Source organism: Penicillium canescens, assembly GCF_028828765.1.
Source record: "Penicillium canescens strain IBT 15451 chromosome Unknown utg000003l_segment0_segment0, whole genome shotgun sequence".
Classification (NCBI taxonomy): domain Eukaryota; kingdom Fungi; phylum Ascomycota; class Eurotiomycetes; order Eurotiales; family Aspergillaceae; genus Penicillium; species Penicillium canescens.
The window spans coordinates 381,351-403,052 of record NW_026703965.1 but is presented as its reverse complement, the minus strand read 5'-3'; the positions used below and the strand labels follow the sequence as shown (position 1 = coordinate 403,052).

General features: G+C 49.6%; 11 protein-coding genes across 11 annotated transcripts; 5 read left to right on the top strand and 6 right to left on the bottom strand.

Moving 5' to 3' along the window:
* Positions 1 to 149: 149 nt before the first annotated feature.
* N7446_003608 (uncharacterized protein) lies at positions 150 to 1,699 on the bottom strand (the record flags this gene model as incomplete). The annotated part of the gene is made up of 2 exons (XM_058512357.1): positions 150 to 1,421; positions 1,475 to 1,699. 2 exons carry the CDS (start codon positions 1,697 to 1,699, stop codon positions 150 to 152), a joined length of 1,497 nt encoding a protein of 498 aa, XP_058373686.1.
* A 1,073-nt stretch (positions 1,700 to 2,772) lies between these two features.
* N7446_003607 (terpene cyclase/mutase family protein) lies at positions 2,773 to 4,767 on the bottom strand (the record flags this gene model as incomplete). The annotated part of the gene is made up of 1 exon (XM_058512356.1): positions 2,773 to 4,767. One exon carries the CDS (start codon positions 4,765 to 4,767, stop codon positions 2,773 to 2,775), a length of 1,995 nt encoding a protein of 664 aa, XP_058373685.1.
* A 493-nt stretch (positions 4,768 to 5,260) lies between these two features.
* Positions 5,261 to 6,937, top strand: N7446_003606 (uncharacterized protein; the record flags this gene model as incomplete). The annotated part of the gene is made up of 3 exons (XM_058512355.1): positions 5,261 to 6,401; positions 6,500 to 6,724; positions 6,789 to 6,937. The coding sequence occupies 3 exons, from the start codon at positions 5,261 to 5,263 to the stop codon at positions 6,935 to 6,937; spliced, it is 1,515 nt and encodes a 504-aa protein (XP_058373684.1).
* Positions 6,938 to 7,193: 256 nt separating this feature from the next.
* N7446_003605 (uncharacterized protein) lies at positions 7,194 to 7,839 on the bottom strand. Its single transcript, XM_058512354.1, has 2 exons — positions 7,284 to 7,839; positions 7,194 to 7,218 (listed from the first exon to the last, which is right to left on the bottom strand). The coding sequence occupies exons 1-2, from the start codon at positions 7,797 to 7,799 to the stop codon at positions 7,210 to 7,212; spliced, it is 525 nt and encodes a 174-aa protein (XP_058373683.1). The 5' UTR covers positions 7,800 to 7,839; the 3' UTR covers positions 7,194 to 7,209.
* Positions 7,840 to 8,194: 355 nt separating this feature from the next.
* Positions 8,195 to 9,814, bottom strand: N7446_003604 (putative MFS transporter; the record flags this gene model as incomplete). Its single annotated transcript, XM_058512353.1, has 3 exons — positions 8,195 to 9,388; positions 9,436 to 9,536; positions 9,634 to 9,814. The coding sequence occupies 3 exons, from the start codon at positions 9,812 to 9,814 to the stop codon at positions 8,195 to 8,197; spliced, it is 1,476 nt and encodes a 491-aa protein (XP_058373682.1).
* A 589-nt stretch (positions 9,815 to 10,403) lies between these two features.
* Positions 10,404 to 11,312, top strand: N7446_003603 (WD40 repeat domain-containing protein; the record flags this gene model as incomplete). Its single annotated transcript, XM_058512352.1, has 1 exon — positions 10,404 to 11,312. The coding sequence occupies one exon, from the start codon at positions 10,404 to 10,406 to the stop codon at positions 11,310 to 11,312; it is 909 nt and encodes a 302-aa protein (XP_058373681.1).
* A 675-nt stretch (positions 11,313 to 11,987) lies between these two features.
* Positions 11,988 to 13,314, top strand: N7446_003602 (lactate 2-monooxygenase; the record flags this gene model as incomplete). The annotated part of the gene is made up of 3 exons (XM_058512351.1): positions 11,988 to 12,196; positions 12,251 to 12,272; positions 12,334 to 13,314. 3 exons carry the CDS (start codon positions 11,988 to 11,990, stop codon positions 13,312 to 13,314), a joined length of 1,212 nt encoding a protein of 403 aa, XP_058373680.1.
* Positions 13,315 to 13,460: 146 nt separating this feature from the next.
* On the top strand, positions 13,461 to 16,293 carry N7446_003601 (lipase family protein; the record flags this gene model as incomplete). The annotated part of the gene is made up of 2 exons (XM_058512350.1): positions 13,461 to 13,751; positions 13,798 to 16,293. The coding sequence occupies 2 exons, from the start codon at positions 13,461 to 13,463 to the stop codon at positions 16,291 to 16,293; spliced, it is 2,787 nt and encodes a 928-aa protein (XP_058373679.1).
* A 98-nt stretch (positions 16,294 to 16,391) lies between these two features.
* On the top strand, positions 16,392 to 16,862 carry N7446_003600 (uncharacterized protein; the record flags this gene model as incomplete). Its single annotated transcript, XM_058512349.1, has 1 exon — positions 16,392 to 16,862. One exon carries the CDS (start codon positions 16,392 to 16,394, stop codon positions 16,860 to 16,862), a length of 471 nt encoding a protein of 156 aa, XP_058373678.1.
* Positions 16,863 to 17,388: 526 nt separating this feature from the next.
* Positions 17,389 to 18,297, bottom strand: N7446_003599 (uncharacterized protein; the record flags this gene model as incomplete). Its single annotated transcript, XM_058512348.1, is given in 3 exon segments — positions 17,389 to 17,658; positions 17,669 to 18,072; positions 18,127 to 18,297. 3 exon segments carry the CDS (start codon positions 18,287 to 18,289, stop codon positions 17,389 to 17,391), a joined length of 837 nt encoding a protein of 278 aa, XP_058373677.1. The 5' UTR covers positions 18,290 to 18,297.
* An 805-nt stretch (positions 18,298 to 19,102) lies between these two features.
* Positions 19,103 to 19,348, bottom strand: N7446_003598 (uncharacterized protein; the record flags this gene model as incomplete). The annotated part of the gene is made up of 1 exon (XM_058512347.1): positions 19,103 to 19,348. One exon carries the CDS (start codon positions 19,346 to 19,348, stop codon positions 19,103 to 19,105), a length of 246 nt encoding a protein of 81 aa, XP_058373676.1.
* Between the last annotated feature and the right edge of the window lie 2,354 nt (positions 19,349 to 21,702).

Genomic DNA, 21,702 nt, shown 5'->3' with positions numbered 1-21,702 from the left:
CGTTACTAAAAATGCTAAAACTACAACATAGTTTGCATCCCACCTCGCATTGATCAATATGTCAGACTTTGATGAGATGTCACTTGAGGTAAGAATGAAAACTACCTTGAGTACATGGAATAATCCACATTCTATTGGGGACCTCATCCTTACGTCTCCATATCGATCAGTTCCATTAGCTGCGTGTGGATTGCCGGCCATGCCGCAGCTCGGGTCTTGAACAAAAGATGCCAGTCACCTGCAGCGTCTTTTCCAATTATCTTCACAATGTTCCGAGTTGGGTAACTCTGACAATACTCAATATCATTGATGTATGATGGTCTACCCAGGGCATGGGGCCTCTTATTCAAAGGCACACCAGGGGAAACGACAGCAGCCGAAAAGTCTAGCTCAAAGTATCTAGCTTTGTGCTTGTTGGTAGCGGCCATGAAGAGCAATTTCGAATCTCCAACGAGGGGTGCTGCCTGCATAAAAGCGGCTCTTTGAAGGGCAGTCATGGCCTGAACTTGGTCCCTGGTTCTGTGCTCCAAAAGGGCCTTGCGATTGGTTGATGCCACGTAATCCAAGTCGGTATCTTTTCGAACTTTGCTCGCAGTAAGCAAGGTGTAGGAATAGAAGAAGCCATTGCTGATGAACCCTGCGGCCCCTTGGGGGAAGCACTCCGGGAAAAGACTCCATACATTGAAGACATTCATCACCATGATCGTCCGATCGGGCGCGACTTTCAGTGCAGAAGTCAATGTCTTAACCCACCACGAGATGATCACATCGCCCTCGCTGACGAATGGCGTTTCTACTCCCTTGGGATCTGCGGCTGCCAGTTTCTCCAGCACTTTTGTTCTCATGCGGCCAACGCATCGTTTCGGCAAACGGATTGGATGTTCTTCGACGTTTCGGAACCAGTACATTTCGAATAGGAGTCGCACGCCAAAGATAATCAAGCTGAACCCGGTCAAGAGGCGTCGGAAATTGCTATAATTCTTGCCAGATGCTTCCCTGCCCAGTTTGCGTAGGGGGTCAAAATCATAAGGCAAAAAAGCTGGTATATCACACTCACGACCGCGGAGGACAGCCAACCAAGCATTTAAGAAGTTTGTTCTTGAGATGGCATCACTGAATGTATGCACATAGCTCAGGGTGAGGAGCGTTGTATCCTGGAAAAGGGTAACGTGGATGTGAAGCTGCGGGCGGTCGGTATAGATCCAGTCGGCCAGTTCTTTTGGGCTGCCTGGATGACGGACCAATGGAGCAAATGTTTCAGAAGACGGCGACAGGAAAGACTGGTCCTGGTTGGCCCCCGGCAGCTGGGAGCCCAGTGGGTGGTCCTGAATGCTCATGTCATATTTTGAAGTTGTGAAAACGAATGCTGGTCGTTCCTCATCATATCTTACTGGTATATGATATTCGAGCTTTCCTTTGGCCTGGAAGATTTATTAGAGTTGAGCTACGTTTGTTGATTGCGGTAGAATCATACATTGAGTCGCAGACGAGCGCCTAATTGGCCCCAATCTCCAATTCCCATCAACCTTGTCAGTGATGCCTCAAGCTTTGAGACATCCAGGACATCATCAAATCGCAGGGTAAAGTCATGGCAGATACTGCGTAGGTAATGCAAGTCATCCCAATATCTCAAGGGAACAATCCGGTCGGTTGGCACTGTTGCTGGCGCTGTACGCCCGAATATCGAGAACAAACCCATAGACAGGGTGTCAGAAATGAAAAATAAAACTTGGATTAAGGGCAAAAAAAAAAGGTGAGGTTGTGCTTGCAATTATTTACCGTGAATTTAGGGTAAACAAGGGGCGCGACATATAGCCCCCCTGCTCCGCTGTCCAGGGTTTACTGGAAATTTGCATATTTTAGCTAAATCAAAGCCATTTACGATATCATATAGGTCTAGACTGCAGTGTGACAATTCCAGGCGGTGTCTCGCAACTTGTCTTTTCTTATGCAGCTGCTTCTAGTGTTCCCTTACCTTTAGCACGCATTGCCTTGTAAATCTCTACGCGAGTTTCAGATAGATCACGCGTAACGAGATATTTCAAGAGACCTGGAATATTTAACTTTGCATTTGGAGCTAATTCTGCCTCTGAGCTGCGTGAATGTGCTCTATCAGATTTATGACGTATCATAAGCGCACGAGGCAGGAATCACGAGCCATGGCTAAATGATGGTTGACGCACTCCATATTATTTTTTCAGGCTGACTTAACTATACGCATAGTGCATATGCACCCCCGGTGGCTAGTTCTTACTAGGGCCATCAAAATCATATTGTACTTGCGCTAAATCTACGTGTGTCGTCTGTTGAACCGGGTAATCACACCGTCAGTCTGATAAATGATCAGCAGGCCAATACTTTGCTTTCCTGGGACTTTGAGCTGTCACATCGGCATCTACCATGTACATCTGTCAGAAAGGTTGTACTTGTATTTGAAGATGCGGTCTATTTGAAAGTTGGCCCGTCTCTCAAATGGGTTACGGGGTAATTGCAACGAAGGTTGCATGGGGCTCCATTATCAAGATCGATTTTAAGCTGATACATATGCTAAATTTATATCTACTGAGATGAAACTAAAGATCATTGAGCCTCAGACTATTCGGATTGACCTTTCTTCTTTTAGTCCAAAGTATAGATATGAATAGATACTTATTCTTGAAACATCCTGCATTTCAATACTGACTTGACCGACAATTTGTTCCAATCCAGCCCACAGTTGTACTCCTCCCCCATTTCTGGCGATAGACATCCCCAGCGAAACATTCATCGTCCTCAGCTTCGTGCCCGAGCCCCTTGTAAATACCGCCCTAGGGCCATCATGGGAAAATAGTGCCTATAGTAATCATATCCCAGGTAGAAGTGGTTCGGGAACCCAGTCCCAGTGTACAAAGCTTCAGGCCAAGAAGACCCAATCCCTTTCTCCGGCTTCTGCGATGACACCAGGTACTGGATTCCGCGTTCAATGTTGGCATCGTCAATGGGAAGATGAGCCAGCAACCCCATCAAAGCCCATGCAGTTTGTGATGCTGTTGATCCCTGCTTTCGCTGGTCAGGAGATCGGTACGAAAGCAAAGACTCGCCCCAACCACCGTCCTCATTCTGCTCGGACTTCAACCACTGCAGAGCTGGCTTCACCATTCCACGGACCTGGTGATCACCAGCGAAGTATGCAAGACCACATATCGCATGGCTCGTGCCGTATACGTAGTTGCATCCCCATCTTCCGTACCAGGCCCCGCTGGCCTCTTGTGTAGATGCGAGGTAATGCACACCACGGGCACATGCTACACGCAGTGCAGGCATAATATCACTTATATCGGCTTTCACGGTGGCCCGTTTCATCATCAATCCAAAGGCTTCCAGTATGCGTCCCGTGATATCGGCACAGGACGTATCGCACAGACTGTCCATGTCGCTGAATGGTATTTTGTTGAGGAACAATTTATCGTTCTCCACATCGAAGGCTGCCCAACCTCCATCTGGGTTCTGCATTCCGCAGATCCATGTGGCTGCTGCGAGTACAGAACTCGAAGTAAGGGAAGCAGCATCGTATTTTAACTGAGCAAGGATGATTGCAGCCGTGTCATCGACGTCTGGGTACCAGCTGTTTTCGTACTCGAAACTGAAGCCTCCCGGTGCTAGGTGTGGTCGGTATATTTGCCAATCTCCCCGGCTCCGAAGTAATTGGCGGCTGCGAATCCAGGTAATCGCTTGGCTTAGGGTCTGTCGGTTAGGTAGCATGGCATCACAGAGCCCAATCGTCATCAGGGCTGTATCCCAAACGGGCGAGACACAAGGCTGGATTCTCTTGCCATGCTCGTCTTCCCATGCAAATCTCTCCAGTGCTTCTATGCCAAGACAAACCGGGTCATCATCCAGTGTGTAGCCTTCTAGCATGAATGCATATATACTGGCGTGCATAGGAGGGAAGATTCCAGCCCAATCGCCAGTCTTCTCTTGGCGCTCGAGAATCCATTGTGTGCATTGTTTCCGGGCGTATGATCGTATCAGAGGCACTCTGCGAAGTCCATTTAGTTGGTAAAGGATTTTGTCCACAATTCCAAATGCAAGGCCCGTGATGTTTCCTTGAGACAGCATTGCCCAGAGAGATTCGCTGTAAGGTACATTCTTGTTCGTACAATCTTGCCACAGCTCATCCAGGTAATCGTTACAGGCGGATTTCCTGTTGGGGAGAGGATAGATTGGTTGGTGGTGGCATATAATGAGCAAAGGAGCAATGGTACCGCGGGCCCAAGATGCAAATTTGTAGATGTTGATTGGAAGGACAGAAGGTAAAAGAATCAGCTCCACAGGTATGATAGGCACCGCATCCCATGGGAATAAGCCAAAGGTCGCTAGGAAAATGCGAGTGAAGACGCGCACTTTCGCAACACCACCTGCGCGGAGAACAAATTCTCGCGCCTTTTGCATTGCTGATGATTCTATGCTCAGTCCCAGAATCTTCAGTGCAAGATAGGCCTCTGTTGAAGTTGATACATCTCCAGGTACTCCGGGAGATAGGCTCCAGGAACCATCACTGTTCTGCTGAGACAGTATATGGCGGCAATAGGCGGCGTGATCAGCTTTCAAATGCAGACCAAGCGCCTGTCGGAGGAAGACATATTCAGCTGTCACAGTGACATTGCTTCTTAATTCACCGTACCAATGGCCGTCAGGATGCACGGAACCGAGAGCGTACTCATTTGCAAGCTTCAGAGCTTGCTCCACTTGAGAAGCAAGGCTCGCTTTGCTGGGTTTGACGTCCATGGCACGTTTTGCTTGGGGGGCGTCACTGATTTCTCAGGAATCGATAACGATCAAATGCCAGCTAAAGAAAAAGCTTTATAAGTTCCAATATATAGGCATGCTATAGTAGACTTAAATCACATTGCCCAGAAAATATACTAAAAAAAGGAGAGCCGGAACAAGTGGGAAATATCGCAAAGTTCCATCTTCTCATTGGCCATTATCATGTATAGCAAGATGTATCAAGGATTTCACCTGTAGCGTGGGTCAATTTTCAGGGATCTTCAAAAGAAAGGCAGCGGGCGGCTGGGGCATCCCGCTAGTTACTCCTTGCATGGAGTTGATCGGTCAAATTCTTTTTGCCTGCGCGTACTTTAGACTTTTCTCCGCGCCTCGCTGATAACACATGAAAGCAAAAAAGACAATAATAGTACATGGGCGACATACCATGGCCAGCATGTTTCAAGAACTGGTGCGAGAGACTATCTAGGTAGATGACTTGTAACTTTGAAGAATGTATCCTACCACAGAGATGAACCAAGCGACGACGCATTTCTCGTCCGGAGCCCTCAATCAAGAGAGCTTTTACAAGACATGTCTCTTGGTTTTAGTAGGCATTGCTGTTTCTTTCCTGGCGCAAAAGCTGCTGCAGGTCCATCGACTACGTGCACTTGAACGACTTCATGGCTGCGGTGAACTCTCCAGCGAGAGCGAATTTCAATATGATTTTCTTGGTATTGCCAAAGCAATCCAGTTGGCTTCTCACTTTCGAAAACGCACATCGTTAGCGTATACAAACGCATTGTTCACGAAATACGGGGAGACGTATGTTTCCAATGTCATCGGCCACCGACTTATCTTTACCTGCAATGCAGACAACATTAAGCATCTGTTGTCCACGGCGTTCGTCGATTTCGATAGTTCTCCATTGAGAAAGCCTCTATTCGAGTACATCACCCCGCATGGCATCTTCACCCTTGATGGTCCCGACTGGAAGAAAAGTCGAGATCAGTTGCGGAGTCGGCTGTCTAATCTTCGCAAGACCATTGATCTGGACTCGTGCGAACAGCACTTCCAAGCCTTCCTTCGACGTGTTCCTCCAAAAGGACAGGCCTTTGACGTTCAATCCTGTACATTTGCTCTATCTTTGGACATGCAAACTCAATTCTCTCTGGGTGAGTCTGTTGATGCCCAGAGTTTCAGTCAATCGAAAGAAAAGAAGCGGTTTGTAGAAGATCTGCTATTTCTCAAGGAACGCATCGTCCAGGATGGTTTTCGTGGTCCTCTGCGCCACTTCTTTTCAAAGGAACACTTTCTCAGGTCTTGTCAAAGGGCACGAGAATATGTGACAGGTTATGCCACCCGGCAAGTTGAGCAACAGATCAGCAACAATGAGAAGAATGACGGAATACCTCCTGCGTCTGCTTTCAATATGAGAGATAGGGAGATTTCCCAGTGCACCGATCAGGCTCTAAGCATTCTCCTTGCAAATGACAGCATGAGCACGACTCTTTCGGGTCTTTTCTTTTGCCTGGCCCAGGACAATCGCGCCGTGAAAAAACTGCGAGCAAGTGTCATCGCTACCGTTGGATCAACTCCTCCAACGTGGGGCCAACTTGGAAGTCTGCATTATGTCCGGTGGGTGATTCAAGAAGGTGAGAAAGCTGTTTCCAATCTTCGATTTTGTACACTGACATTCTTCTTTACGAAGCAATGCGACTTTTTCCTGCAGTAGTACTTAATGCGAGAGTAGCAAACAAACATTCGACGTTACCAACCGGTGGTGGAGCTGATGGGAGGTTGCCAGTTCTCGTACGGAAAGGAGATATCGTGGTGTTTTCTACGTGGGCTAGACATCGTCTAGGGAAGGAATTTGGAGATGACCCAGAAAAGTTTTATCCTGAGCGTTGGGAGGATTTAAGCCCTGAAATGGCTGGCTACATTCCGTTTAATAAGGGCCCGAGGATCTGCCCAGGTCGTAAGTCTCTCCCCCTTTGTCTCTCTTGTTAATCTGCGAATCATGCTAACTAATCCGGTTTTAGAGCAATATGCGGTGATTGTGATGACATACATCGTGACTCGCATGTTTCAAACGTTTTCATCTGTCTCCAATTACAACACTAAAGAATGGACGGAGAGAATTAGCATGACGCTCGAGAACGAGAATGGGGTTCTAGTCGGACTAGAGTGAATATGTCAGGATACAAAGGCCTGCACAGTGCTGTCTTAGCTTGCCGTAGATTCGCATTGTTTCCTAGTCATATAGCCTCATATATCTTCATAGACAATAGCTCATCCTCTCTCCCTCTTTTTCTCCCCTTCTCGGTGTCTTCGTCCATCAGAATAATCTCACGACAGGCAGCGCTTGTCATACAACCACAAAGGAAGTGTCATATAATCCAATTTAATGACTTAATATTAATCCAATAGATCAGAACCCACCGCCGCCCCCGGTAACCATACTCAACCCTTCTATAAACCAGATTAGCCAGACGTTCACCATTCACCGCAACCAGATATGCGTATCAATCACTAACCTTCTCAACTCCCTTCCTCCTCCCAAAGAAAACATCTTCATACCTCCTAACCTCAAAAGGACTCCTCTTAATCAAAACCTCCTTCCCCTTCCTCGTCCACCCCTGAACACTCCTCAAATGCGGCACCCCCTGTACAACACCAACACCAACCATAGGATCAAGAATCATACTAACCTCCCGATTAGCAGGACTAACAGACAAAGGGTCATGCAGCGAATCACCCTCAAGTCTGTATTCCTCTTCGAGGGCTAGGTGTTCTTTTTCCGGTGTTGTGTTGCTCCGGTCGTAGGGGGATTTGTGGGAACCTACTTCGTCATCTGTGCCTGACTGGCAGGTTTCGGCGCGTTGCGGGTTTAGGATGCATCGCTCTAGGAGGATTTCTTCTGTTTTTGAGAGTTTTTGGGATTGGAGGGGGATAGAGGTGGGGGTTGGCTGCTTGGTGTGGATGTTTACGGGGTGGATTGTTGTGAGGGGGTTTGTTTGGAGAACTCGACTGAGGGGTCTGAGGCTTTTCATGTTGATTGATTGTGATACTGGTGATATTTGGTAAGTGGAGAGATGATGAAGAGGTTGGAGTAGAGTTGGGTGGCTATAAGGTTTACCCCAGATTCTTCGGTGGAAATGACATCATGATTTCGTGATGGTGTTTTACGGAGAACAAATACATAAGGGAGTTGGGGATAAGAGAGTTAAACAATTCATTGATAGATAATCGTCATTTCCCTTCATGGTGTCGCCGGGGCTGAAATGCAATTGCTAGAATCGAAATGTATGTCACATCAAGTCATGTAAAAATATCATCCGCTGTTGCTTGATATCCCAAGGGAATACAAATGCATAGTCGCTATTATATATGTTCTTAGCCAGGAAATCATTGCTGGGTGAGGAGAAACAGTTCCCAGTCATAAAACTCAAGTGCTGTAAAGGAATCTGGGGTTGCGATCACCCATTTCCTGAATATCCTCCTCGGTCAACGATGAGATCTTCTCATCTTCTAGACCTTGAACTCTGCGCTTGTTGATAAAGCGATAGTAAGCCCACATGGCGCCGTAAAGGATACCTGCAAATCCGACCAAGCCCAGAGTTACAGCGTTTCCTCGGACGAAACGCGGACCCTCGGAGGTCTTGTACAAGAAAGGGGACATGACACCACTGATGTTGCCAAAAGTAAGCTGCAGACCCGTGGCAAAAGTGCGCTTTCCATATCGCGGCAGGTTGGTGGGTAACCAGGCGAGCGGCAATCCGACAGTGACATACAACCCCAGTGCAACCATCAAGGCACCAAAGTAATGCACACCCGAGGACGAGTCCGAGATTAGGATTCCATACCCAACAACAGATATCACACTGAACAGACACACAAAGGAAGCACGGTGCTGGGTGCGATCACTCAACCAGGCAATCCCCAGATAGACAATAGCACCCAATGCATAACAAGGGATAGTCAACGCCTGAACCTCAGCAGTCGACCAATTCCCCATACCCTTAATAATAGTCGGAAGGAAAGTACTATACCCATAAAGCATAGTATCAACACCAAATTGGCCAACGGAAAACGCCCATATCTTCCAATCCAGCGCCCCATCCTTAACATCCGCCCAGTGGAACTTCTGTGCAGACTCCGTCTGCCCAACATGGCGACCCCGTCGACGCGCAACGAGCTCACGCTCTTCCTTGTTCAAGTAGTACGCCGTGTCCGGGTCATCTGCTAACCCAAACCAGGTCGCCACCCCGAGAATGACAGTCGGCATCCCTTCGATAATCATGATCCAGCGCCAGCCTCGTAGTCCGCAGATACCATCCATGAACCCGATGCCGTATGCGAGTAAACCACCGAACGCGCCGGCTATGGCTGCGCTGCTGAAGAGGTAACCGGTTCGCAGGGCGATCTCACGTTTCCCGTAGAAGAGGGTTAGGTAGGTCATGAAGCCTGGGAAGAGTCCTGCTTCGACGACGCCCAGTAGGATGCGGCAGGCGATAAGGCCACCATAGCTTTGAGTAATTCCTGTGAGGGTCGCGATTATCCCCCACAGGACTGAGATGGTTGCGATGTAGCGGGATGGTCTTAGCTTTTTGATCACGAGGTTGGAGGGAACCTCGAAGAACTGGTGGGGTTAGCGTGTATTTGGGGTTGGGGGCGGGATCTGCGTACGCAGTATGTTACGAAGAGGATGGATACGGCGATTTGATACTGGTCACCGACTAGGCCTAGATCCTCTTCTAGCCCGTATAGGCGTGCATTGCCAATGTTGACTGTGTAGGTCGGTTAGTAATTGACCTCGATTGTGTCAATATTGGCTGGTCGGGATTGAAACAAGGGGTGGGTCAGACCCCGTCTGATATCACTTACCTCGATCTAGGAAGCTGAAGAGATATAACAGGACGACGAAAGGGAGGATGTGGATATCAATCTTCCGTATCACTGTCCGCTCGGCCTGTTCCTCATCCAGGGTTGGCACTGAGCTTGGGGATTTTGTTTCCGATGCTGTCTCGTGCCTGGATGGGCTGATGTCGGCCTTAGACCGGTCCATGGGGATCAGAGAGGAAAGTAAGTTACACCCTACGAGGAGTAGAGGACATGATATCTGATTCGGGGCGGAACAGAGTATTTTTTAAGGTTGCCAAGTGCCAAGCAAATGATCCCCAGGACTTACTGATAAGGGGGTTTGACTAAGAGGCGGCACATGTCAATAGGGGATATTCAGAATGTTGCCTCAGGCATAATCTCACCAAACTGCTGTCAGTCGATTGTCAATCAGCTGTACTTCTGTTCTGTACTTTGTTTGTCCTTCTGTTACTTGGCAGTTCTAGACTGTCAACTTGGCCATCCTTGGGGCCGGATGAGGTCTAGCCAGATGACTAAGCAATTTCGGTCATATTCTGCAGGAGAGCCATCTTGGAATCAATGTCTCTCCAGTTTCTATAGAGAAGTCTTACACCCTACTCGCCCGTTTCCTGTGACTCAATCTCACTATGAGCCTTCACGCGTTGCGCGACAAGGCTTCATATCCAGCTCCCTAATCTGCTCTCGACAGAGCTCTCTCCTCAGCTCTACGTGCTGATCACACCAATCCCCACAATCAAAATCATCAAAAACCAAATCCACCACCAAACTCGCCAATGGCAACCCCTCCGACAACCCCCGTCGGGGAGTTAGTCCTCTCCAAAACCCTCAACGGCCACACCGGCTGGATCTGGGACGTCACCCTATCACCCAATGGCGAAATCCTCGCCTCGGTATCGAACGACATGATGATCCGCCTCTGGAACGCCGGAACTGGCCTGCAGCGCGGCGCGGCCAAAGATAACGGCCACTCCAGCTGGGTGCGCGCCGTGCGCTTCTCGCCCATGGGTCGACTGCTCGCTACGGCCTCGGATGATATGTCTGTTCGCATCAGCGACGCCAATACCGGCTTCACTTATCGCATGCTCAAGGGCCACACGGGGAAAGTGCGCGCGGTCGAGTTCGCCCCTGATGGACGGACTGTTGCCTCCGCGTCGGATGATTATACTGTTCGGTTATGGAACGCCAGCTCGGGCGCGCTCCTGAAAACCTTTACGGGCCATTTCGGTTGGGTGCGTGCTGTGGCGTTCTCACCGGATGGGAAGACTATCGCTTCGACTTCTGACGATCACTCGGTACGGCTTTGGGATGCGGCTACTGGGAATCAACTGCACCAGATGAATGGGCATTCTGCGTCCAGTCGGGCGGTCTGCTTTTCTCCTGATGGTAAGCTGGTCGCGTCTGGGTCGCTAGATAAGACGGTGCATATTTGGGATACGGCTTCTGGGGCTCTACTTCATGTTCTTGGTCATTCGGGTCCTTTGCGCTTGATGGCTTTCTCGGGGGATGGGAGGTGGATGGCATCTGCTGCGGATGACTTGACGATTCGGGTGTGGGATGCGTCGTTTGCATGTGTGCGCGTTGTCACTGGCTATTCCGGCTGGGTTCGGGCTATTAAACTCTCGCATGATGGACACTTGGTCGTTTATACGTCCGATGACATGACCATCAAGATCTGGTCATGATTTCCTTTTTCTTTTGTTTGAGATACCCATCATTTGTTTAATATATAATTCTTCATTTCCGTTCCACTTCCATCTTGTCCGCATTATCTGGGACTAGTCCAAGTGATAACTCTTGACCAGTAGCCAATAGGATAGATGTTGCTCTATTGCTTGCAGGGTTCTTTAGCAATATCTCGGCCTTCTATTTGGTCAATAGAAGCTGACCATTTGACTAGTACCAAATTGACAAATTTGGAATGTGCCTACTCCATCGCTTACAGTATAGTCTCCTCACTGTCTCGCCTAGATTGAGGTAATGAGCCGAGCAATATACCGAATCAGACAATTTCACCCTATCAAGCCAAGAATACAGATGGGCATTTTAGTCAAGCCAAACTTTCTATCAACAGGTGTTCCGGCTCCTGTGGGGAGGCTTACTTTGACGAGTGGGTTCGCTGGGTAAATACATGTAGTGAAAGTGATAAGTTAGGGCTATATTTATAGATTTGAATAGAGACGTGGAGCCCATCAACTTATAGAATATGACACTAACTCATCGATATTGAAGTCACAAAAATGAAGCTCAACCTGGACCGAGGTCCCCCGCATCAGCCCACCGAATCCGGGCCGGGGGCTCTTCAGCTCACCTGGGCATCCATATCTTCAACTTCCTACTCACAAACACCTATATATACCATGGCCGGCAATTACGGCAGCTACCAGACCGAAATCTACGGCAAGGGTGCCCTAATGGGCACCCTACCCAGCGTAACCACCGACCCTCGTCTCCTGGAAGAACAAGCCCAGAAGGCACTGGGAGTACGCGCCTTCAATTATGTTGCGGGTGGCGCGGGCGAGAAAGCCACCATGGATAGCAATCGGCTGGCATTTCGGCAGTGGAAGCTGTAAGCTAGGAGATAATGGCCGTCGTACCCGAGATCGACTAACAATGTGTCTAGAATCCCTCGGATGATGCGCAATGTACGATTCCGTCTAAAGCTCTCATACTCTACGGCGTAAGATACTAATGACGTATGTACAGATGCACGACCAAGACGTATCAGTCGAACTCTTCGGCCAGAAATATGATAATCCCCTTATCATGGCGCCAGTCGGTGTACAGGGGATCTTCCACGAAGACAAGGAGACCGGTTTGGCCAGTGCATGCGAAGAAGTAGGCGTCCCCTACACGATGAGCACGGCGAGCACAAGCACCATTGAAGACGTCGCGACCGCCAGCAAAGACGGGAAACGATGGTATCAGCTCTACTGGCCGAAAGACAACAGTGTCACGCTATCGTTGCTCAAACGGGCTAAAGAGAATGGATTCTCTGTACTAGTTGTTACGCTGGATACTTGGTCGCTGGCGTGGCGGCCGGCTGATCTGGATAATGCCTACGTGCCTTTTATCAAAGGGGTCGGGAACCAGGTTGGGTTTAGTGATCCGGTGTTCCGGGCCAAGTTCGAGAAGGAGTCTGGATGTCCTGTTGAGGAGGATGTTATTGGTGCTTCGAGGGCGTGGGTCGGTGATGTGTTTGCTGGGAGTCCGCATGAGTGGGAGGATTTGGCTTTCCTTAGGGCGAATTGGGATGGGCCAATTGTGTTGAAGGGCATTCAGCATGTGGAGGATGCGAAGAGGGCGCTGCAGTCTGGTTGTGATGGGATTGTGGTTTCGAATCATGGTGGTCGCCAGGTGGACGGGGCCATTGGGTCTTTGGATGTTCTGCCGGAGATAGTCGATGCAGTTGGCGATCGAATGACGGTACTTTTTGACTCGGGCATTCGGACGGGATCGGATGTTATCAAGGCGCTGTGTTTGGGAGCCAAGGCGGTTCTAGTTGGTCGGCCGGTAATTTATGGTCTCAGTATTCAGGGCCGAGACGGGGCCAAGCAGGTCCTTCAGGGCCTTTTGGCTGATCTTTGGCAGAATATGGGCCTATCAGGCATTCGCAATGTGGGCGAATGCGATCGCAGTCAGATTCGTAGAGTTCAATATGGGGGAGACGTGAAGGCGATGATGTAAATGGTAGTCACATGTAAATAAGAAAAGTGTTGGGCCAGGAACCGAACCTGTTGATCATATCTTGTTCATGTTCACCACTAAGTTAACTTAAACGTTAACATTCTCTCTCTTCTAATGTATTCGCCTTACCTTATGATTAATGGACTATGATTGCAGAAAACGAACCCGAGATCCACCCGGCTTCAGGCGCGACGCTACTCCCACGACCAGTGGCATCGCTGATCTCACTAATCACCCAGTCAACCTCCCTATCCTTACGACTGGGAACATTCTTCGGCGGGGCTGCCCTAGATGGCGCGCGAGCCACTACTCTCACTAGCCTAGAGCTAAGCCGAGCCCTGGTGGAGGGGATCCTAACGAGAGCAGGACGCGACGTCGCGATCCGTAGTGGGGATGAACATGGCAGAACAGAGGCCGAATCTCTGCTTGAGCGGAGTGTAGGAGGATCCATCCTGACTCCTTGCCCTGGCTAACTCCGCCTAGTTGGCAACCCTGCACTCGACTGTGACCTCGGCTTCGTTTTTCGCGGCCGCGACTTTCCACTTCTCGTCAACGACATTGGCTTCCGTTGCCAATCTCTCGCAGGCTCTTTTGTCTACGTTGGACGCCATTCTTGGATCTACCGAGTCGTCGAGGGCTATTGCAGCTATTATCACGCTTATCAGACGCGAGTTTAGATCCGTGGAACCTGGTGCGAGTACTGAGAAGATTGGTGTTGGTGATCTACTAGTCGGGTCTCTGGGCTTTGCACTGCTACAGCGATGGGGCAAGAAGAACACCGAACGACATCTGCACCAGAATGGCGGAGATGAGATTGTCTGGGATGTTGTCATCCTGGACAACGGTGCACGAGCAGACGTGATCGGGTCCCATGAACTACAGTTCGCCAACCCCAAGAATGAGGAGCTGGTGCGGCCTGGTAATGCTTCATTTGTGGTGCCGCAGAAGGGCGAAGAAGCCTTCGATGCAGTTCGACGATCAAGCATGACTGAACCGTTTAACGGATCTCGTCTCTCGATTCCTTTGGATGGTCAGCAGCAGGTATCTGATGAGGACATCCGCGCTTATATCATGAGCCAGCTTCCTCAGGGCTGCCATGCATCCATCAAATCGGAAGTCCTCACGGCGCGAACTATCACCGTCGATATCTACGATGACGATATGGCAGAGATTGCAGCACCGCCTGGAACAAAAATGGTCGAGGAACGATTTCATCATGACAGTGATTATGAAAACAACGTGACAGACGGACAGCGACGCTGCCCAAGGCATACAGTGGTATTTAGGACTGCTTTCAACAAATCCCAAAGCACCCAACTGCGTCGTAACAGTTCTACTGACGTCCTACCTGAGCCCGACCATCTCAAACGATCGCCAGGAAAAGCATTACCTAGTGTTCCGGTGGGATCACAGCATGACCGGTCGCACTCACATCCTGATATCACAAATGGGGGCTTCAAGCACCATGTGACGACTCCTGACTCGCCGAGCGAAACACCCAAATCCGCAACGGGCAGAGGATCATTCAGCAAATTTGCACAGAAGGTCAAGCCGCCTGGTTTTGAGAAAAGTGACGCCAAGCGTCCAACAAAGAAGCCATTTATAAAGTCGCCCACTTCTTCCACACTCCCTCTTCCTCGTCTGCCTCCTAGGCCGGTAAAAGGAACTGCATCTGTAAAGGAGGCGACTGCACGCGAAATTTCTACCAGACCCGATCTCAAGAAGAGACAAGCAGAGCCTATAGACTATCGACCGACAACACCTGTCCCGAATCGAGGCTTACGAAGGTCGCCATTCCCCAACTCTCCCCAGAGACAATCACCGCAGCAAGCAAAACGCGCTCCATCACACAATGCACATAACCAAAGAGCTCCACGCGGGCATTATGCAGTGCGCGAGAAGAGTCAGGAATCTCTCCTCACTCAAACAGACGCTTTCTTCTCGCGTCGGACTTCGGATATGCGGCCTGGCTCACCTGCAATGTCTCGGACTCATGTTCGCAGTAGCAGCTCCTTGTCCGTGAGTAGGTCTGAGACTGACGGAATGGTGTCTGCAAATGACAACCGACCCAGTTCGTCAACTCTGCATCACAGATCCCACTCATACACTCCCAGTCTATATTCACTGGCGACTGCCGGTTCTGAGACATCGCTCGTACTTGCACATCGGCCTCGCAAAAGTGCCTACGAGGATATGGAAACCATCCAGGCGCTCAATCGCGATGGCCTTGTCCCGGGAATTTTCCCTGAGAGACATTTTGTCCAGAACATCCGCCGGTTTTGTCGTTTCTCGTCCGCCTCTTATGGCTCCAATGCCCTCAAAGTCATGGGCGTGCCAAGAGGCACAAAGACTCTGCCACCAGCCAGGTCAGACACTCACGAGCACAGCGCATTCTCGGATCACGCCGGCCTCCCTCCCTCTACAATCCTCCTTTCTTCCTTCGTCGATCCGGCCGGTGGCTCCAACGCAGCCGGCGAGACGGAAACAGGATTTCCACTCGTCCACTACCTCTCCATTGACCATGACTCCAAAGCGGTGGTCCTAACTCTCCGAGGGACATGGGGCTTCGAGGACATCCTAACAGACATGACCTGCGACTTCGACGACCTCGAATGGCAAGGCAAAAGCTGGAAAGTACACAAAGGCATGCACGCCTCGGCCAAACGTCTCCTCGAAGGCGGCGGCGGCCGAGTAATGATCACCCTCCGCGCAGCCCTAGAAGAATTTGAAGACTACGGCGTAGTCCTATGCGGCCACTCCCTCGGCGGCGGCGTCGCAGCCCTCCTAGCAACAATGATTTCCGAACCAAACCCCTCCCCACTCGGCACCTCCTTCGTAACAGCTTCCTACCAACCAACTCCGCGACCCCCGCTCCTTACAGCATCAACCAACACCCCATCGTCCCTTCCACCAACCTCCCCCTCCCCATCCCAACCGGCCGCCCAATCCACGTCTACGCCTACGGCCCGCCAGCCGTAATGTCCCCCTTCCTCCGCCTCGCTACACGAGGCCTAATAACAACCATCGTCAACGGCCAAGACATCGTGCCCAGTCTCTCCCTGGGCATCCTACACGACATGCACACAGCAGCAAGCAGCTTCAAAGACGACGCTTCAGGCGCGAAATCTCATATCCGCACCCGTCTCCGCGAATCACTCCGTCAGAGCATCATCCATAAATTCTACGTGAATCAGCCTCCTCTCGTTGTCAATGCCGGTGATGGCGTTGGCGAGGATGCGTGGGCGTGGAAAACGCTTATGTTATTACGGGATGAGATGCGCGCGCCGAAACTTATGCCCCCTGGTGAGGTCTTTATTGTTGAGACTATGCGTGTTTTGCAACGGGATGCGTTTACGTTGCCGGATTTTGTGGGGGACGGTTATCCTCGTCTTGGGAGGCCCGCTACTAGGGTTCAGATTCGGTTTATTCGTGATGTTGATGCTTGGTTTGGGGAGTTGAGGTTTGCTAGTGGGATGTTGAGTGATCATAATCCGGCAAGGTATGAGACTAGTCTTGCTGCTTTGGCGAGGGGGGTTTTAGATGAGTGATGGGTGTGGATAGGTCCACGGTATGGATGGTTATGATTATGGTTGTGGTTATGATTTACGATGGGTTATTATAGGGGTGGTAATTGGATAATTGGATACATGCGGTATGGAAGGTTGGGAAGAACATCTTGTAGGGCTCAGAAAAGATACAAGGTCGCTATGTGAAACATTTTCATGTAAGTTACAACCCATTTAAACCATACAAAGACTACCATACTTCCACTATACTACTACGTCTATATGATATACGAAACAACGTTACGAGAAGAACCAAATAAATCATAGAATATACATTTCGAATCATAATTTTATAGTGTATAACCCGATCCCAACCAAAAATAAAGGGGGAATCCGATTAGAAGAATCAAAACCAAGGTCCAGGGTATCACGGCCTCACACACTCAACGCCATAAGAAAACAAAGGGAACACCACCATTTTAACAAAGGAGACACATAACATAAAACAAAGAGAATCAAGGAATATCCAATCCATCCCGACTCTCATTCATTCCACAGCTGCTCCATTCTAAACCACAAGGGCAGTAGCAGCAGCAGGAACAGGCCGTCCGGAATGACATCCTCTCTCGTGGCGCTTCATGTTACTCCGCACGGAGAAGGCCTTGCCACAGCCGGCATGCGTACACCGGAAAGGCTTCTCGCCGGTATGCGAGTGGCTGTGAATGCGGAGGGAGGAAGGACGGGAGAAGGCCTTGTGGCATGTGCGGCAGATATACCGGTCGTGGTTCTGTTGGAAAGGTGCTGCGGTGGAGGGGGAAGTAATGGTGGTGTTGCCAGGCTGGGGTAACGGGGGAGATCAGGGCAGATGAGGACTGGGAGTTGGAGTGGCCGTGGGCGTGGTGGTGTTGGGTTTGCACCGTTGGCATTGGGGCTGGCACTGTCACTGGGGTGGCTGGCGCGAAGGTTGAGGCTGTTGGTGGGCGAGTGTAGTACATTGGTTGTTGGTGGTGTTGATGTTGGGGGGCCTCGACTGGGGATGTGTAGGAGGAGACGCTGGGAGCGGGCGAGGCATAGGGTTGTGCGTTGATGTGGATTGAGCTCGTGCTGGAGACTGAGGAACGGTGGTGGGATTCCTTTGTGTTTACCGGCGAGGCGCGGCTTTGGCCGTTTCCTGAGCCTGGGCGCAGCGGTGGTGTTGGGGGCATTTCGTAGTGCCGGATGTCATCACGGTGAGGTGAGAGACGTTGGCGCTCTGGTTTGGTTAGTGTTTGGGATACTGTTGGTGTATGTCCAAGTGTATACTCACTGGCTGAATGCTGAGCACCATCGGCACCCTCGAGGAGGGCTGAAATAGAAGGCAGCGAGCATTTTGGTTCCTCGACTGGGGGAGAGAGAGGAGCTGAGCGCTTGTAGTGGCTCGAGTCCTTAGGAGTGTAGACGGTGTGGGAGAGGAGGTTGGCGAGATCCATGATGTTAGATGTGTAGAAGTCTAGATGGCGTTTCACATGGGGGAACACACGAGGTTTATAGTGAATGATCGCCGGTAAATTACCTGGTTTTCATTATTTTTATGAGACAGTCCGTTCCAAAGCTTAATTTAATTAATCGAATATTCCCCTTTGGGAATTACATATTTTCTTTTCGGAGATTAACGTGGGGAATGACGATGTGCCTCGAACTCCGCTCTGAAGAGCCTATCAACCGCGTGGGATGCGCACTAACCCCAATGTAGGAGGTAAAGACCTCGCTACGGCTAGTGCAGATCCTTTCTGCTTACCTGTCACATCGCCCCATAAACGGTGATCTGATCGGCGACTACACAGATAGAACAGGGAGTGTGTACATGTTCTTCGCATGTATTCGAATCAAGAACATAAAATATTCATTCTCATTCATTCTGTTACTTGGTGTATAAAACCCGGGGATGACACGGTTCAGGAGATCATTGTCGCGTGGCTATGGGGAACCAACGGCGCAGGGTTTCCAAAGGGGAAGGTCGCAAAGAAACACACTAACCCAATTTGGCCCCACTCCGTAACCTGGGGGCCAGCGTCTCTAAGCGCAGGATCCTCGCTTACACAAACCTTACAATGCATGAACTTTCGGTACTGAGTACAGTACGGAGTACTGTACGTGTCTATTTCCTTGTACCTAATTACAGTATGGATAGTCATGCTGTACTCTATGATCAACCTAGTCAACATATTCAACAATCACCATAATCGACACAATCACTATTATTAAGTGATCTACGAAATAGACTCCATGCTAATACTCGGCAATTACATCTGCTTATAGAAGGTGACAAGGCCTAAGACCCTGCCCATCTCCTCCTGAAGATCCTCAAACCGGATACGATCTGATCGGCGTTCTGGAACACTCGGGAGGGCCGTGCACGGGTTCTGCACGATCGGGGATTGGCCGTTAGAGGGGATCCACGTCCCGGCCTCGTGGAAGCGAGCTCCACTCTTTAGCCCTTTTAGCTGGGATCGTCTTTCATTTTTCCTTTCCTTATGCTCTGTATACATAGTAATTGATATAGAAATGTATTTATCAATTTGGATAAATGGAAAGTAATGTACTCCTGCATTACCTACAGTATTTACATTGGCTGTATTATCTCATGTCATGGCTCGAGCGTATGATCCGCGAGGCTCGGGGCGATCCTGGCTGATCACCCCCTTCAATTGTCGGCATTTGTTCGGGTCGCCTTTTCTTCACTGGGTCTGGTGCCGGTGTTATTATTCCACAGCCACTGATTGGAGCGTGGAGCCGTGGTTCTGCCTTGGGTAAATGGCTATTTCAGTTAAATTTTAATTCTACCGTAGATTAAGGAATCTAATCTCCCACAGTTTCCCGTCTGAGAAGCTTTACGTGGAACTTTATGATGAAACCAGGAATACGGGAAAAATGTGATCCGCTGGTATAGACTTTTTCCTGAATGTTAAATTGAAATGCTAAATTGAAATGTTAATTTCAAATGTTAAACTGAAATGTTAAATTGAAATGTTAATTGTCAGAGATACATTTGGGGGCCATCACATACGAACTATTGCATCTACATGTAAGTACGTATCTGCTTTTCAAATCAAGAGTCATGGACCGAGCTTCTTACAGTAAGTGGTGATCGAGCTATCCCCTTTAGGTCATAGATCCGGGTAGGCAACGGAGTCAGCCGTGATCGCTGATCGTTGCTTCCGGGGCACTGGGCCCATGCCACGCGACTGTCTCACCCCCTTTCCCAGGACTTGCCTGGACGAGTATACGGTCGAGATTCAGTGGGGCTGGATGCCACGCGACATGGAACACATGGCTGTATGGCTGTATGGCTGTATGGCTTAATGGCTTGAATATATTGTAGCATACATATACATAACTTATATGACCAGTCGACCGTCGGTTGCCTTGCGTAAGGTAAGGTTACCGAACACATGGCACTTGCATGTCCAAGCGCGTGGGCTATCACAAAGACAATTAAAATTAAGTTAATGACGACACTACACACAGACCGGTGTTTAATTGAGACGCCGGAAACACTTAACCTTTGATCGGCGATTGGTAGATCCGATCTCACACTAACCGCCTTGGGAAGGTGCGGACTGGACGCGGGCTGCATATGCATGGGAGTGTATGGACGCCCCCTGGACTATATTTATGTTTTCTTTGCTTTTTCCAAGCCTCCCTTTTTTTCACGTGGCATTCGATCCGGATCTGGCATCAAGCCCGATGCACCTCCGATCATCCGGGACATCTACGTATTTCATATTTCATATTTCATTTTCATTTTCATTTTCACATATTTCTTGATTACAGGTTCCATGTGGATTTCCATGTGGTTTGCTGAAATAGACCTGTCATCCTCCTTCCTATTCTGACATGGTGGATCAAGATCCAGGGATAACCGCTGGCCATAGCTCCCTGTGTCCATGATCACCGCTAAGCGATGACCCTTTGGGTAATGTCTCCGATGCGGTCCTCCGCGTAATAGATATTGTTACGCGTTGACATCGTATTTGGCCCCTTGTACGTATAATCCGGCATATTGGTCGGTAGGTAGATATCTGATTATGAATCAAATATATTAATTACTGCTCCTGCAGGATCTCTAGGGCTGTACCGTACGACTGGTTTGAACATCCATAAACCAGGCAGTCATACAGTGTGCTGTAGCCTGTGGCCTGTGACTCGGGTTCGGATCGCATCTCGTATCGGAAAGTCAGGGGGGAAAAGTAATAATAGAAAGGCAACTCAAATAAGCAAATACAAACACACTTAATCACCTGCTACAACCAGAACGCCAAACGAGGGGTGATCGACAGCGATCATCTATAATCTACATCTATTCCACATCCAAAACGGCGGATCTCAAAGGAGCAAAGAAGGGGCTTTCGCGGACTCGGGACCGAGGCAAAGACATAAATAATTCAGGGCTAACTGCCAGACTGGGGTCATGGACCGTGGGCGCTAGTGATGATCGAACTGTACGTTGAAGCGCACTAGTTGTAGGCGAGACGGTAGTAGCGGAGAGGAAGCACGGAGTATAGGAAGTCGGCATGTTTTAACTCCGGTGCGGTGAAACAACGACCTGTTCGTCAAAGGCCAGTCGATCACACAAATTAGAGCAGCTTGAGCTGGGATCCTACCGACCGCACCATGCCCCTTTTTGGTATAAACCCCGTGTGAGATCGGCCGTGGGGCCTTGTCTGGCGCATGGCATTCTCCAATCGTAGCCTCGGCGAACTGACCTGGCGTCTCTCTTTTTCAGTTTGCCTTGTTCTGACATGCCTCACTGTTGACTATTTTAGGGAGGTGATATTTGGATCTATCGTCATCCCGTTCGGTTGTCTCCCCCTTTCTATGCCTCGTATAGTTTACGGACTAT

Coding starts and splice junctions, on each gene's coding strand:
- N7446_003605 (XM_058512354.1), bottom strand. CDS start 7,799: ATGAAAAGCCTCAGACCCCTCAGTCGAGTTCTCCAAACAAACCCCCTC.